The sequence below is a fragment of the Chiloscyllium punctatum genome, chromosome 25, assembly GCF_047496795.1.
Source record: "Chiloscyllium punctatum isolate Juve2018m chromosome 25, sChiPun1.3, whole genome shotgun sequence".
Lineage (NCBI taxonomy): Eukaryota > Metazoa > Chordata > Chondrichthyes > Orectolobiformes > Hemiscylliidae > Chiloscyllium > Chiloscyllium punctatum.
The window spans coordinates 43,407,360-43,421,268 of record NC_092763.1 but is presented as its reverse complement, the minus strand read 5'-3'; the positions used below and the strand labels follow the sequence as shown (position 1 = coordinate 43,421,268).

Genomic DNA, 13,909 nt, shown 5'->3' with positions numbered 1-13,909 from the left:
GAATGTCTTCAGATTCTGTTCAAATATAAACACAATAGAACCGAGAAAGGATAGCAAACACAGAAGTGCGTCTCTCTGCCGAAGGTAACACCTTCATAATCTTAAATGTTTTATTCATTACATATCAGAGTTATCAACTCTTTGGAAAGGAGGCATCTGTGCTCTCCAATTTGAACTATCTTCTGTTTTCAAGATCAACAATCGTTATGGGAATGAGTGGTACAGCTATAGCATTTATATCAGGTTGCATTAAAATCCTTAACCAATCTTACTTGTAGAAAGGGAGCTATCTGTGCTTCAAGCTCTGGATCTTCATTTAAATCTGTCTGCAGAGAGGCAACTCTTTCTGACAGCTTATTTAGTTCCTCCTGTATACCATCTTCAGATAACCTGAGAGACCAAAAAGTCAGAAATTAGTTGATGAATGTCATTGATTCTCCTTCGATCCAAACTTTAATGGTGCAATGCATCATGTCAATCAATCCTGTAGTATATTTCAGTCAAAGACTATATTAAATATCTACATAGTAATTATCATTTAAATTGTACCATCATATCTTTTAAAACACAAGTGTTTTACAGAGCTTCAGATTTTAGTCAGTTTTGACAGCTAACCAGTTACATCACCTCAATAATCATCTCTGCAATCACCAAACCAGTTCAAACCTGGATATAAATGATCTTCTTCGTTCCTTTCATCCCGATAATCACTTTATGGAATTCATAGTCATAACTTATGGCTGTAGTTTCCTCTTTTTTTTATTTAATGAGCACTAAAAATGTAGAGAAGCTTTTTTTAAAATATGGGCATATAATTTCATTAAAGCAGATCGTTGGAACCAATGGTGAATCATTATACTCCTGCAATGGGGATTATTTAATGCTTCTTAATCCAGCATAATTGTAAAAATTAATAAATCAAACTGTGAACTGCATGACTTAGCATAACGGATGGTCAAATTGAACCAGAACACTGATTAAAATCCATTTTATCAACAAGATTGCACTTAGAGACAAAAAATAGAGCTAGAGAAGGTCCATGAGGTTCTCCAGGGGTCAGCATTAGGACCATTGCATTTCTTGACATAAATTAATTTATACATAATAATAAATTTCAAAGTATTGTGAATGCCGAAGTGGAAGCGTGGGAAATTATGTCTCTCAAACTTGATTGAGTTTTTTGAAGAAGTAACAAAGAGGATTGATGAGGGCAGAGCAGTAGATATGATCTATATGGACTTCAGTAAGGCGTTCGACAAGGTTCTCCATGGGAGACTGGTTAGCAAGGTTAGAACTCACAGAATACAAGGAAAACTAGCCATTTGGATACAGAACTGGCTCAAAGGTAGAAGACAGAGGGTGGTGGTGGAGGGTTGTTTTTCAGACTGGAGGCCTGTGACCAATGGAGTGCCACAAGGATCGGTGCTGGGTCCTCTACTTTTTGTCATTTACATAAATGATTTGGATGTGAGCATAAGAGCTACAGTTAGTAAGTTTACAGATAACACCAAAATTGGAGGTGTAATGGACAGCGAAGAAGGTTACCTCAGATGAAAACAGGATCTTGATCAGATGGGCCAATGGGCTGAGAAGTGGCAGATGGAGTTTAATTCAGATAAATGCGAGGTGCTGCATTTTGGGAAAGCAAATCTTAGCAGGACTTATACACTTAATGGTAAGTTCATAGGGAGTGTTGCTGAACAAAGAGACCTTGGAGTGCAGGTTCATAGCCCCCGTGAAAGTGGAGTCGCAGGTAGATAGGAAAGTGAAGAAGGCGTTTGGTATGCTTTCTTTTATTGGTCAGAGTATTGAGTACAGGAATTGGGAGGTCATGTTGCAGCTGTACAGGACATTGGTTAGGCCACTATTGGAATATTGTGCGCAATTCTGGTCTCCTTTCTTTTGGAAAGATGTGAAACTTGAAAGGGTTCAGAAAAGATTTACAAGGATGTTGCCAGGTTTGGAGGATTTGAGCTACAGGGAGAGGCTGAACAGGCTGGGGCTGTTTATCCTGGACCGTTGGAGGCTGAGGGGTGACCTTATAGAGGTTTACAAAATTATGAGGGGCATGGGTAGGATAAATAGACAAAGTCTTTTCCCTGGGGTCAGGGAGTCCAGAACTAGAGGGCATAGGTTTAGGGTGAGAGGGGAAAGATATATAAGGGACCTAAGGGGCAACCTTTTCAAGCAAGGGTGGTATATGTATGGAATGAGCTGCCAGAGGATGTGGTGGAGGCTGGTACAATTGCAACATTTAAAAGGCATTTGGGTGGGTAAATGAATAGGAAGGGTTTGGAGGGATATGGGCCGGGTGCTGGCAGGTGGGACTAGATTGGGTTGGAATATCTGGTTGGCATGGACGGGATGGACTGAAGGGTATGTTACCATGCTGTACATCTCTGTGACTCTAAACTTTCATTAAGAGGAATTTGAAAAGCCAGTAGAAGGGCATGTGGCAAATGAAATTTAACACAGAGAAATGTCAGGTGATACGTTTTGGTATATAAGGGGGAATAAAGAGAGTCAATGTAAACTACAAGGTATAATCCTAAAAGGGATGTAAAAGCTGAAAGACCCGGGTTATATGTGGACTGTTGAAGACTAAGAAAATGGTTAATAAGAGTATACAGATCTTAGGCTTTACAATATAAGGATTGGTGCTCAGTCCACTGCTTTTTGACAAACATGCAGATGATTTGGATGTGAATATAGGAGGAATGATCAGTTCGTTTGTGGATGACATGAAAATTTTTGATGTAGTGGACAGTGATAAAGGTTATCTCAGAGGACAAATATACCTTGATCAGATAAGCCAATGGCTTGAAGAATGGCAAATGGAGTTTAATTTAGCTAAATATCAGCTGTGTATTTTCGTAAGGTAAACCACACTTAGGTTCCTGGGAGTGTTGCCAAGCAAGAGACATTGGGATGCAGGTTCATAGTTCCTTGAAGGTGGAGTTGCAGGTCGACAGGATAGTGAAGAAGGTGTTTGATATGCTTTCCTTTATTGGTCAGTGCATTGAGTAGAGGAGTTGTGGCTATGCAGGACATTTGTTAGGTCACTTTTGGAATAGTACATTCAGTTCTGGTCTCCCTGCTGTCAGAAAGATGTTGTTAAACTTGACAGTGTGTCAAAAAGATTTCCAAGGATGTTTCCAGGATTGGAGGATTTGAGCAATAGGGAGAAGCTAATTTGGCTGGGGCTATTTTCCTGGAGCATTGGAGGCTAAGGGGTGACCTTACAGAGGTTTATAAAATCATGAAGGGCATAGATAGGGTGAATAGCCAGGGTAGGTGAGTTCAAAACTGGAGGGCATAGGTTTAAGCTGAGAGGGGAAATATGATGTAAAAGGGGCCTAAGGGGCAGCTTTTTCATGCAGAGGGTGGTGCCTGTCTGGAATTAGCTGCCAGTGGAAATAGTGGAGACCAGTACAATTACAACATTTAAAAGCATCATGATGGGTACACGAATAGCAAGGGTTTAGAGGGATATGGGCCAAATGCTGGCAAATGGGACTGCATTAATTTCGGATATCTGGTCGGCATTGATGAGTTAGACCAAAGGGTCTGTTTCCGTGCTATAAAATCTTATGACTATGATTTTATAAGCATTGCATTCAAGAATGAAGAAGTTATAATGAATCATTATGATCAACTAATTTGAACTTTCTTGAAATATACTGTGAAATGTTGGGCAGCATGCTTTAAGAAAGACTTGAAGGCTTCAGAGAATTAGGACAATAATTTTACTGGCAATGGATTTCAGATATGGGGATAGATTGGAGAAGCTGGAGCTGTTCTCCATGCTGAAGGATGAGAGGAAATCCATATCAGAGGCTTTCCATATTTTAAGAAAACTAGACAGAGTAGATAGAGAGAAACTATTGGTCAGTGCATTGAGTCTCGGAGTTTGGAGGACATGGTGCAGCTATACAGGACATTGGTTAGGCAACTTTTGGAATACTGCATTCAGTTCTGGTATCTCTGCTTGAGGGAGGATGTTGTGAAACCTGAAAGAGTTCAAAAATGATATACAAGGATGTTCTCAGGGTTGGAAAGTTTGAGCTATAGGGAGAGACTGAAACTAATAGAGCTCTGTGCTCTATGACTTTCAGAAACTTTTTTTTAACATAGTGAGTGGTTAGGATCTGGGAATACTACCCCGAGGGTAGTGGTGACATAATTAATTATGCTTTTCAAAGAGAAAGTTAATAAGCAGCTGAAGACAAATAATTTGCAGGTGTACATGAAAATGGCAGTGAAGTAAGGTTAATTGAATTGTTGTTGCCAACAATCAGTGAGGACTGACTGGGCTGAAACACCTCCTTCTGTGCTGTGACCATTCAGTTTGTTGCAGTGAACTTGTTCTTAGAGTTGCTCTGAAGAAACTTGGAGAAAATGCTGTTATGCTACATCCCTGAATATCTAAAGCAGACAACAATTGTGATATTTTCCTGAAATCTTGTCATGACGGCAACACATTGTGTGATACAACAAACAGCATGCATACCATTCATATTCACATAAAAGCCCATTTGTTGTTAATAAAAGTAAAGTCTTTCTTACTGTAAAGTAGGAATAAAACGCCCTTTACAGTCTTGAAGATAACTAATAACTGTTAAAATATATGTTGGCATAGACAGATGTTTGCAAGTACGTAGTAATTAAGACTGATGTCATATTTGTAGAACTTTGTACAGGATAGAATGGGAGAAATCATATTATCCTACCTGGCAGCTGCTCCAATGTGTTCTAGTTTATCTGGGAAGGAAAGAAGCTTTTGGTCCATTTTTTCTGCTTCCTATTAATAAAATAAATAGTAGTTTCAGCTAGTTAAATAAATTAGTTGTAACAGGTTTACTCCAGGACAAATCTCAAATGTACCAGTGACCAAACGGCACATTCCTTCAGAAAAATGCCACACATAAAGTGCTCATAAAGTTAATCAGTAAATTAATAATTGGAGACAAATGATATTCAAATCTAATAAAAGGTTGTCATTTCAGATTTGCTATATCATGTAAAATCTAGTAGCTGCTTACGAGACATTACTTGGATTATTGCTCTTAAAAATAATTGGTAGGTTATGTATTTTATCACATATGTATAAGGAGTCTTTTTCTCTGACATGGATTAATTTATCATCATCAATATTTGGATTATAGTATGGGATTGAGGATAGGAAAGCCTGCATTAAGAACTAAGTGTGGAGGAATATTGTAGCGGCAACGGAAGGTGAGATGCCATGAAAGCAAAGCCTGATAACACTTGTCATTGGGGTATGTAGGGCAAAAAACACCAAACTTAAATTTTAAAGTTTATTGTCAACTCTGTTAAATGCCACTTGAGGAGACAAAAATGCCTAACTTGTGAAGTGTAAATTATTTATGATAGGTGCTAACAATACCAATAATATATCATTACTACAAAGCCTTTAAATTCTCAGGTCTTAACCTAACATTCTGAAAAAGGAAACCTTTCAATTAGATGTTAAAGTCAATCAAGTTTATGCATCATCAAGGGGAATTTAAAAATATAAACAAAAAGACCTGTAACAACAAGGAGAGAAAAGTGGCCACTTGGATGACAATGCTTCCAGAGATTTTTTTTCTATTTCATAAAATAATGTGGAAAATTGAAAAATATTATTTTTGGAGAACTATTCCACAGCTAAACATTGCCAAATGACATGAACTTTCACGGAAGTCTTTCCGAGTGCCCAGCACTGTAAATAATTTCAGAAAAAGGGTCATGTATTTATGATAACATCCTGCAATAGCACAGTTCAAACTTTAAAGCATATTTCTTCAGCATGAGCAAGACATGATTTTGGTCAACTGATGACAACTGATTTTGGTCAATTATGAGTTTTTTTGTCAGTTTTAGCTGCAATTGAATATCGTTGGGAGGGCAATAAATTATTTTTATTGATAGATGCAAAGTCTATAAAATATTCCCAATATAGCCAATTAAGAAGTTCACTGACATAAATTTATACAGATTAAAAGTTGTCAGTGTTCCAAATAAACATGCTCACATGCCTTTTTACACTTCTGAATTGTTTCCTCACCTAACTGACACACTTCTCTGTTTGACTTCTAGCAATTTTTCCTGGAACTGGAATAGGATTTAGGTTTAACAAGTTTAAAATACATGCATTTTTGAGCAACAGTGTTTCAGTTTTTTTCTGTATCTTTCAGAATCCAGCAGTACCACAATGTGAATGTTACAAGTACAGTACTGCATTTAGTATGCACTCCATTTCGCACAATATGTCACAATTTTGTCAAATCTGGTGGTTGCATCTGAGTATGACATTTGGAATCATTTCCAAGTTAAACTGTAAGGCACATAAATGTTTTGAGACTTACTCACAAGCTTCCCAATGCTTTGTAGCATTGCTCTGCTCCATATTCCACCTTCCAGCTCCAATCATAGCCAGTTCCTCTGTATGTTATATACAGGGAAGCCCATTTTATTCAGATGAACATTTTATGGCAATTATTTAATGATTTATTTGAGAATATTTAATTCCATATATACACCAAATAATTAAAGAATCATGGAAGCTTTATTTGGTGGACTCCAGAGATAAGGATGTTGAACACCAACTGGAGGAAGGACTGAGGGTAGCAAGGGTGCAGAATGTAGTCTGGGTGGAGGATTTCAATGTCCATTAGCAGGCGTTGGACGTGGCAGCAACACAACTGATCGAGCTGGTTGGGTCCTGAAGGACACAGCTACTAGACTGGCTGTGTGGCAGGTGGTGAGGGAACTAACAAGAGGGAAAAACATACATGACCTCATTCCAATCAATCTGTCTGCCACAGATGTGTCTGTCCATGATAGTACTGTAAGAATAACCATGGCACAATCCTGGATCAAAATCCTGGAATCCCCTCCACAATGGCATTGTGAGTACCGATAGCACATGGACTGCAGAGGTTGAGAAAGCAGCTCAGCACTACATTTTCAAGGGCAACTACAAATGGGCAATCAATGTTAGCCCAGCCAATGACAGACACATACCATGAATAAATAATTAAATAACACTGGCATGATTCTGTAGCTGATTGAGGAAGAAATATCCCAGGTTACAGGATTGCTGTTATGACCACCGCCCACAGTACCCATTGCACTCCCACATTCTATCATCTCCCACTTTTATATACTTGCACATCACGGTGGCTCAGTGGTTAGCACTGCTGCCTCACAGCGCCAGGTTCCCAAGTTTGATTCCAGCCTCAGGCGACTGTCTGTGTGGAGTTTGCACATTCTCCCTGTATCTGTGTGGGTTTCCTCTGGGTGCTCCAGTTTCCTCCCACAATCCAAAGATGTGCAGGTTAGGTGAATTGGCCATGCTAAATTGCCCATAGTGTTAGGTGCATTAGTCAGAGGAAAATGGGTCTGGGTGGGTTACTCTTTGGAGGGTCGGTGTGGACTTGTTGGGCTGAAGGGCCTGTTTTTACACTGTAGGGAATATACATATATATACCTGTACTAGGAGTCAATATTTTGATTTTAAAATTCTCATTCTTGTTTTCAAACTCTTCTGTGGCTTTGCCCCTCTCAAACTATAATCTCCCTCAGTGGCACAACCTTTTACAATTTGGCCATGCCTGTAATTCTGGACTCTGGTACACCCACAGTTTCAGTCACTTATGTGTAGATTGGGTCTCTTAACTATTATTATGCCCTCTTCATCCCCAGCATGCTATCTCCAATCCTCACAGTTGACTTCCCTCGTATCCCCGATACAGCAGTGGCCCCTGATACTCCCCACTTGACTGTCAGTGAACTGAATCCCTGGACTGACCATGATGTAACCTCTAGCCAACGTGGAAAGACAGCCCTGACTGATTTCTGTGCAGCACCCCAACTGACTTATTATGAATTCCTGACTAATTGAAATGGGCCTGCGGGACTGACTACGGCCCACTCCCTGGACTGAAGAGATACAGACCCCCTGAAAATGGATACCCCAAAGAGTCAACTAACTATTTCAAGTCCTTGAACTGATGTCAGACAATGCCTTTGTCCTATTATGCCCATAATCACTGACTGAAAACAGTCTGTATTGACCTGACTGAAGACTGCTTTCCATAGACTTTTAGACATGATCATACTGTTGAAGCATGTGCAATGTGTTTGCTGTGTGAACTGGCAGCATGGCATGTAGATGTAACATTGACATAGCATGGTGCAATACAGCAACATATCCATCACTTGACTGATCACTGCTGGCAATCATGACAAGCTGCTTTATGTTATGACTGCACTAAAAGGAAAGGCAAGACAGAAGTACCATCAGTGTGTAAGTTCTGAATGAGATGGCAAAGTGTCATAACAAGGCAAAGCATGACATAGATGTTGTGAACATCCAATGCATAAAGTGTGTGAATACCAAGGGAGCAAACCAGGACCATTGAAATGCCCCCTGATCCAATGCACACAAAGTGGCCTGGCAGCAGCATTACAGTGAAACATCAATGTTGAAAATACAACATTGTAGTGGAGAACTGTGCTTTAGGTCAGTTGAAGATTCACCATATGATGTGGTGATTCTGGTGCATGTCTGAAGGTCAGCATTATGGCTGTGGGGTGGGTCTTTGCCCATGGAGCATAACATATGATGTGATTGCTGTCCAAGGTGGAAGCCCAGAGAAACAAGCAGTGAGCTGGAGATGCCAGATTATCACTCTACTTTGATGTGGGGAGTTGTTGTCCAGTCCATCTCTGGTACATTTTTTGCCCACCCCAAAGGGTAGTTAAGAGTCAACTACATTGCTGTAGGTCTGGAGTCACGTGTAATCCAGACTGGGTAAAGATGGCAGTTTCCTTCCCTCAAGGACAAAATGAACCAGATGGGTTTTTCCAACAATCGCCAACAGTTTCATGGTCATCATCAGACTCTTAGCTTCAATTTTGTATTGGATTCAAATTCCACAATCTGCTATAGCAAGGTTCGAACCCAGGTTCTCGGAGCTTTACCTGCATCTCTGGATTAACTGTCCAGCGATACCACTAGGCCGTCACTTGCACCTCAACAGTGTGTTTTCCAACTTGCCATTCAAAGCATGGTTATAAAGTTTAAATTTTTTTCACTCACTGTCAAAAATCTCATTTTTCCAAACTCAGTTTCCTAACTGATTTGCCATTGCCCACATCATTCAGGGATTGAGAAAATTCAGCTCAATGTTTCTTAGTTTATTACTGGGATACATGCTCTTCCTTATTGTGATGAGATGAAAGAGATACAAATATGAGGATGAGAGGAATTATTCTACATAAGGAAAATATGAAGTTAGATAGTCAAGGCGAATGAATTGGAGTGGATATGAAATTATAGTTAGTAGGAAGAAGCTATAGAAGAAACAAAGTGTGTAAAGTGTACAATAGGAGTCAGAACTCAAAAGTGTAGAATAACCAATAGTGTTTGGGAGAAATGATGGGGATAGAACCTCTGAGCAATACAGGCTACATTTTCTCCAAAAACATTATTGCATGACACAGCTTCCAAACATTAGGGATAGCTTTCAAACCAAACCAAATAAGATCTTCCATTCAAAGAAGACAGATATTGGGCAGAAGAGAACAGAGGAACAAGTAAGAGTTAAATATATAAACAGTGAAACTGAAGCCAAATGTACAAATGCAAACAAAGAATGGAGACTAAAATATCAACAAGAATAAATGAGAGACATATACATCACCTAATTAAGTGCAATGATACAGCTAATGTGCTATAAACATATGAACTAAATTTGTTTCCAGTAACAAAGATAACTTGTGACTTAAGTCTTCTTATCTACTTAGAAAATGGTGAGGTAATATCAGAAGGCCCTAATAGATGGCTTTTATACCCTATTAGAAAGGAAGATATGTGTTTATGTCATGCCTTTCATGACTTCAGGACCTCCCACAGCACCAAATAACCAACGAATTATTTTTTAAAAATAGTCAGTATTTTAATATAGGAAACAAGAAGACATGTTCACGCAAGAAGTTCCCAAATAAAATTACATAAACTAATAATGCATCTATTTTAGGTGCGAGCTAAGGGATTATTTTTGGCCAGAACAATAGGAGAAAAACTCCATTAATCTTTTTCAAATCCTGCCATGGGATTTTTTGATTTATCTTAGAAAGCAGATTAACATCCAAGCTAAAAGGTAGCACTTCAAACAATGCAGCATTCCCTAATTTTGGAATTAAATGACCATTTAACTAATGAGCTCAAGCCTCTAAAGTGGAACTTGAAGACTAGAGCACTATCACTGAGTCACAGCTTGAAAGGTTACAAAACACTCAGTGTCATCATTCTTTCATGTTAAAAAATTAAGCAAACCAAGCACAATGAATTTATTGTCAGATGTCTTGCTTTGATTCCTGTTATTAAAACTAGAACAGATCTCAAGAGTTTCAGTTTATAAGACCACAACGAAGTGACCATTATTCTTAAAATAGGGTCCAGAAGTCTCTTGACAGTTCCTCATGTTCAAAATACTTACCATTGCTACAAAGTGTATTAAGTTCATGCCAGGTTTGTTTGCTTTAATGTCGGCAAGTTTCAACAGTGATGCAATCCGAAATCCTGCAGCATTTCCTGAATATCCTCCCTCAAAATGGAATAAAAACACAAGATAAATTTGCATGGTTATGTAATTGATGTAAGTGCTAGAAAGGCAGATCCCTTCAAGGGTCAAACAGAATAGCTCCAGCGTTAATTGAGTTTATGCTCATTGGATTTTTTTAATGTAAGAGCAGGGCTTTTGAGAATCTTGTGGTGCAGTGGTAATGTTGCTATCTTTGATCCAGGTGTCAAATTCAATCTGATCCAGGTACATAGCATGTCACAACAGGATAAGAAAATGACTGCCGAGTACATACGTATAAAGAGAACCCAAACATTGAGATGGAACAAAGATGTTTACCAATACTCCTAATAATTTGAGAGCCCTCTCCCTGTCCCTCTCCGTCACCCTTCCCTCTCCGCTTCACCCGCCATACCCCCCCCCCCCCCCCCCCCATGCCTTGGTGCCAGATTCATCAAAGTTAAAGAGCTGGTTTTTTTGGTGTTTGGAATTTATAGAATTGTGATTTGGAAAATTGGAAGTAGATGTTTAAAATAAAAATAAGCGCTCACAGTGGATTGTGGCAACCTCATTAGATAAGTATTGCACAATTTGACATTACTATTCTGGTTTCAAATCCCACCATGGGAAATGGTTGATTTATCCAGGGAGGTGATGATGTAGTATAGGTACACAATCCTTTAACTGAAATCCAAAAAGTTCCAAAATTCAAATTTTTTTTCTGCATAACAAGGTTGTTTGGTGTGCGAACAAGTGACCCAGCTCCACACCCACTCGACCCATGTCACTCAGATGGTGGCGTGGCCCAGCACTTGCAAGTGTCAACTGTGTCTCAGTGCTCGGACTAGTCACACATGAGTCTGCTGTTCAGTAATTCTTTTTTATTTCACTGTGAAAATGTCACTTATTCTGAAATCTGAAAAATTCCAAAACAACTGAAAAACAACTGGCCCCAAGGATTTCGATACAGGTACACAGTCCTTTAATAATGTAACCGGACTAATATTCCAGAACCTCAAGTTAATGCTCTGTGGATATTGGCTTTACTCCCACCACAGTACATGATGAAAATTAAATTCAATAAATATCTTAAAAAGTTGGCCTCATGGTGACCATGTCACTACTGTTCATTGCTGTAAAATCCCAGATGGTTCACTAATACCCTACAGGGAAGGATTCTTCCATCTTTATCTGGTGCACACTTGACTCCAGACCAACAGCAATGTGGATGATTCTTAACTGCTCTCTGGTCAATAAGAGATGGGGAACATATGCTGGCCAAGACAGTGATGCCTACATCCCATGAACTCATAACAAAAAAAAACCTAGTATTTGCAGATCCAGTCTGTGGGCTGTGGAGGGGGTTGTGATTCCAGATTGCCATCCTCCCTTCTGCAGCTACGTCTGTGTCTGGGTATGTTTGGTAATGGGGTGTGCAGTGTCCAAAAGTACCCTCAATGCTATCGGATAAATATGGGCACCATAAGCACCATTATCACCCGCTTCAACTCCATTTTTATTTAGATTCCTCCTTGTTTTCCCCAGTTATTAGATTTTTATTGTTGACACACTGCCCTTAAGGGTCTGTGTTTGGAATTTGTAATTTATTAATTAGGAGATTAGACATATTGGTGGTGGGTGTTTAAATAGAAAAATACTGAGTTCTTGAATTTATTAATTGGGTTGATAGTTGAATTTCTTAAATATAAAAAAAGAGCTGGGCTCTTGCTAAAGTAGGTATTAACAGGTCCAGGCAGCGGGCCACAGTCTCGACAGCCTGACTCTATTAATGTGGTAAAAATAATGACTGCAGAGGCTGGAAACCAGATTCTGGATTAGTGGTGCTGGAAGAATACAGCAGTTCAGGCAGCATCCGAGGAGCAGTAAAATCGACGTTTCGGGCAAAAGCCCTTCATCAGGAATACAGGGCATTGTTCATACCCAGGACTCACTGGAGAGGGACCATGTGATCTCTACCAGCATCATGGAAACCTTTAGAGAAAAATGGACACCAAGGGGGTGGAGTTTGTAATTTCTTTCACCGATTCCATTCCGATTTAGTTTCCTCACTTGTGTCCTACCCTTTCTTGATTTTTGATATGTTACATTACCTTTGGTATTCACAAGTTTTATGTTTGTTAATTGGTTGTTTGGGTGATTTGGTAGTGGGTCATGAAAACTTTATAAAAAGAGCTTGATTCCATCAATAGGTCCAGGCAGCAAGCTATGATGGAGTCATAAATAAGGATGATCACGAATACAGTGTGGGTAGATTTATTCAGGTCAAAATATTTACTGCATTCATGTGGTTTCCAGCTTTCAACACCAGTCTCAAGATAGCATGCAGCTCGTCACAGTTCCGTAGTTCTGCAAGACAACAAAAGATTTATGCACATTCAGAATTGTCTTGCACACTTGCATAGCTTGCAGTACACCCACACCAACCTGTAATGGTAGCACATACATTTAAACATTTTTGCAACGATTGATGAAAATGTCTAATTGGCTAAGCCTGGTGTTAGGGACTATGAAAATTTCAAGATGACTGATCTTCAAAGTGCAATCTGAGCAACAAAATGCACAGCAGTAATCGAATTTCAAAGTGTGCCAAGCAGTATTAAAGCATTTTGTGACACTGAGGTCATGAAAAATGCAATATAAACATAAATCTTTAAAATGTTGAAGAATTTTACTTGTTTTACTTTAGGTTTGTGCTCATTTGCTTTCTGAAGGACTAGCATAAGTGTCTTAAAAGTTAGACATCTGTAGAGGTGTTTGGTTCAATGTCGGATTTCAATTTTGTGCATGCAAAATACACAAAAGGAGTTAGTAAGTGGTTTACACAATGTGGACTTAGAAAATAACATTATACATTTTGTTTATGAACTAAATGTAACTGTCTTTGTATTCACTTTCACAGAAACACATCCACTAATTTTGTGTCAGGATCTTACCATGTGCAGCCTTTATCATTGTACAAACCGATGTCATAAGCGATTTTATTTGTGGTTCAAATTCGTCCCTAAGAATCATAGCTTCCAAATGCAAGCAATAACTGCAAAAAAATCAAATTTATTCCCATGCATTAGAATCAGCAAAAGCTGCCTGAACAGAGTTAGCAACATATTCATATTTTTTGATTCCAGATACACAAAGAGAAGCAATTGGCTGAGCAGTTATGAATTGTTAGTCTTTGTCATTAAATCTGTGTCATTATTTCAATAACAATTAAACTAGTGCAAGTATATGGATACCTGACCCATTGATTTTCTTGGAGTTGTTAAACCATGGAACAGTGACATGGATCCACTATA

General features: G+C 38.9%; 1 protein-coding gene across 1 annotated transcript in view; it reads right to left on the bottom strand.

Moving 5' to 3' along the window:
* The window catches only part of fhdc2 (FH2 domain containing 2), an 88,652-nt gene that overhangs the window by 13,843 nt on the left and 60,900 nt on the right, over positions 1 to 13,909 (bottom strand). Inside the window, exons 6-10 of the mRNA XM_072595158.1 lie at positions 13,550 to 13,650; positions 12,892 to 12,962; positions 10,512 to 10,619; positions 4,731 to 4,801; positions 273 to 390 (exon numbers count right to left, since the gene is read on the bottom strand). Of these exons, the coding sequence (XP_072451259.1) occupies positions 273 to 390; positions 4,731 to 4,801; positions 10,512 to 10,619; positions 12,892 to 12,962; positions 13,550 to 13,650 (469 nt within the window). The remainder of the gene's footprint in view (positions 1 to 272; positions 391 to 4,730; positions 4,802 to 10,511; positions 10,620 to 12,891; positions 12,963 to 13,549; positions 13,651 to 13,909) is intronic.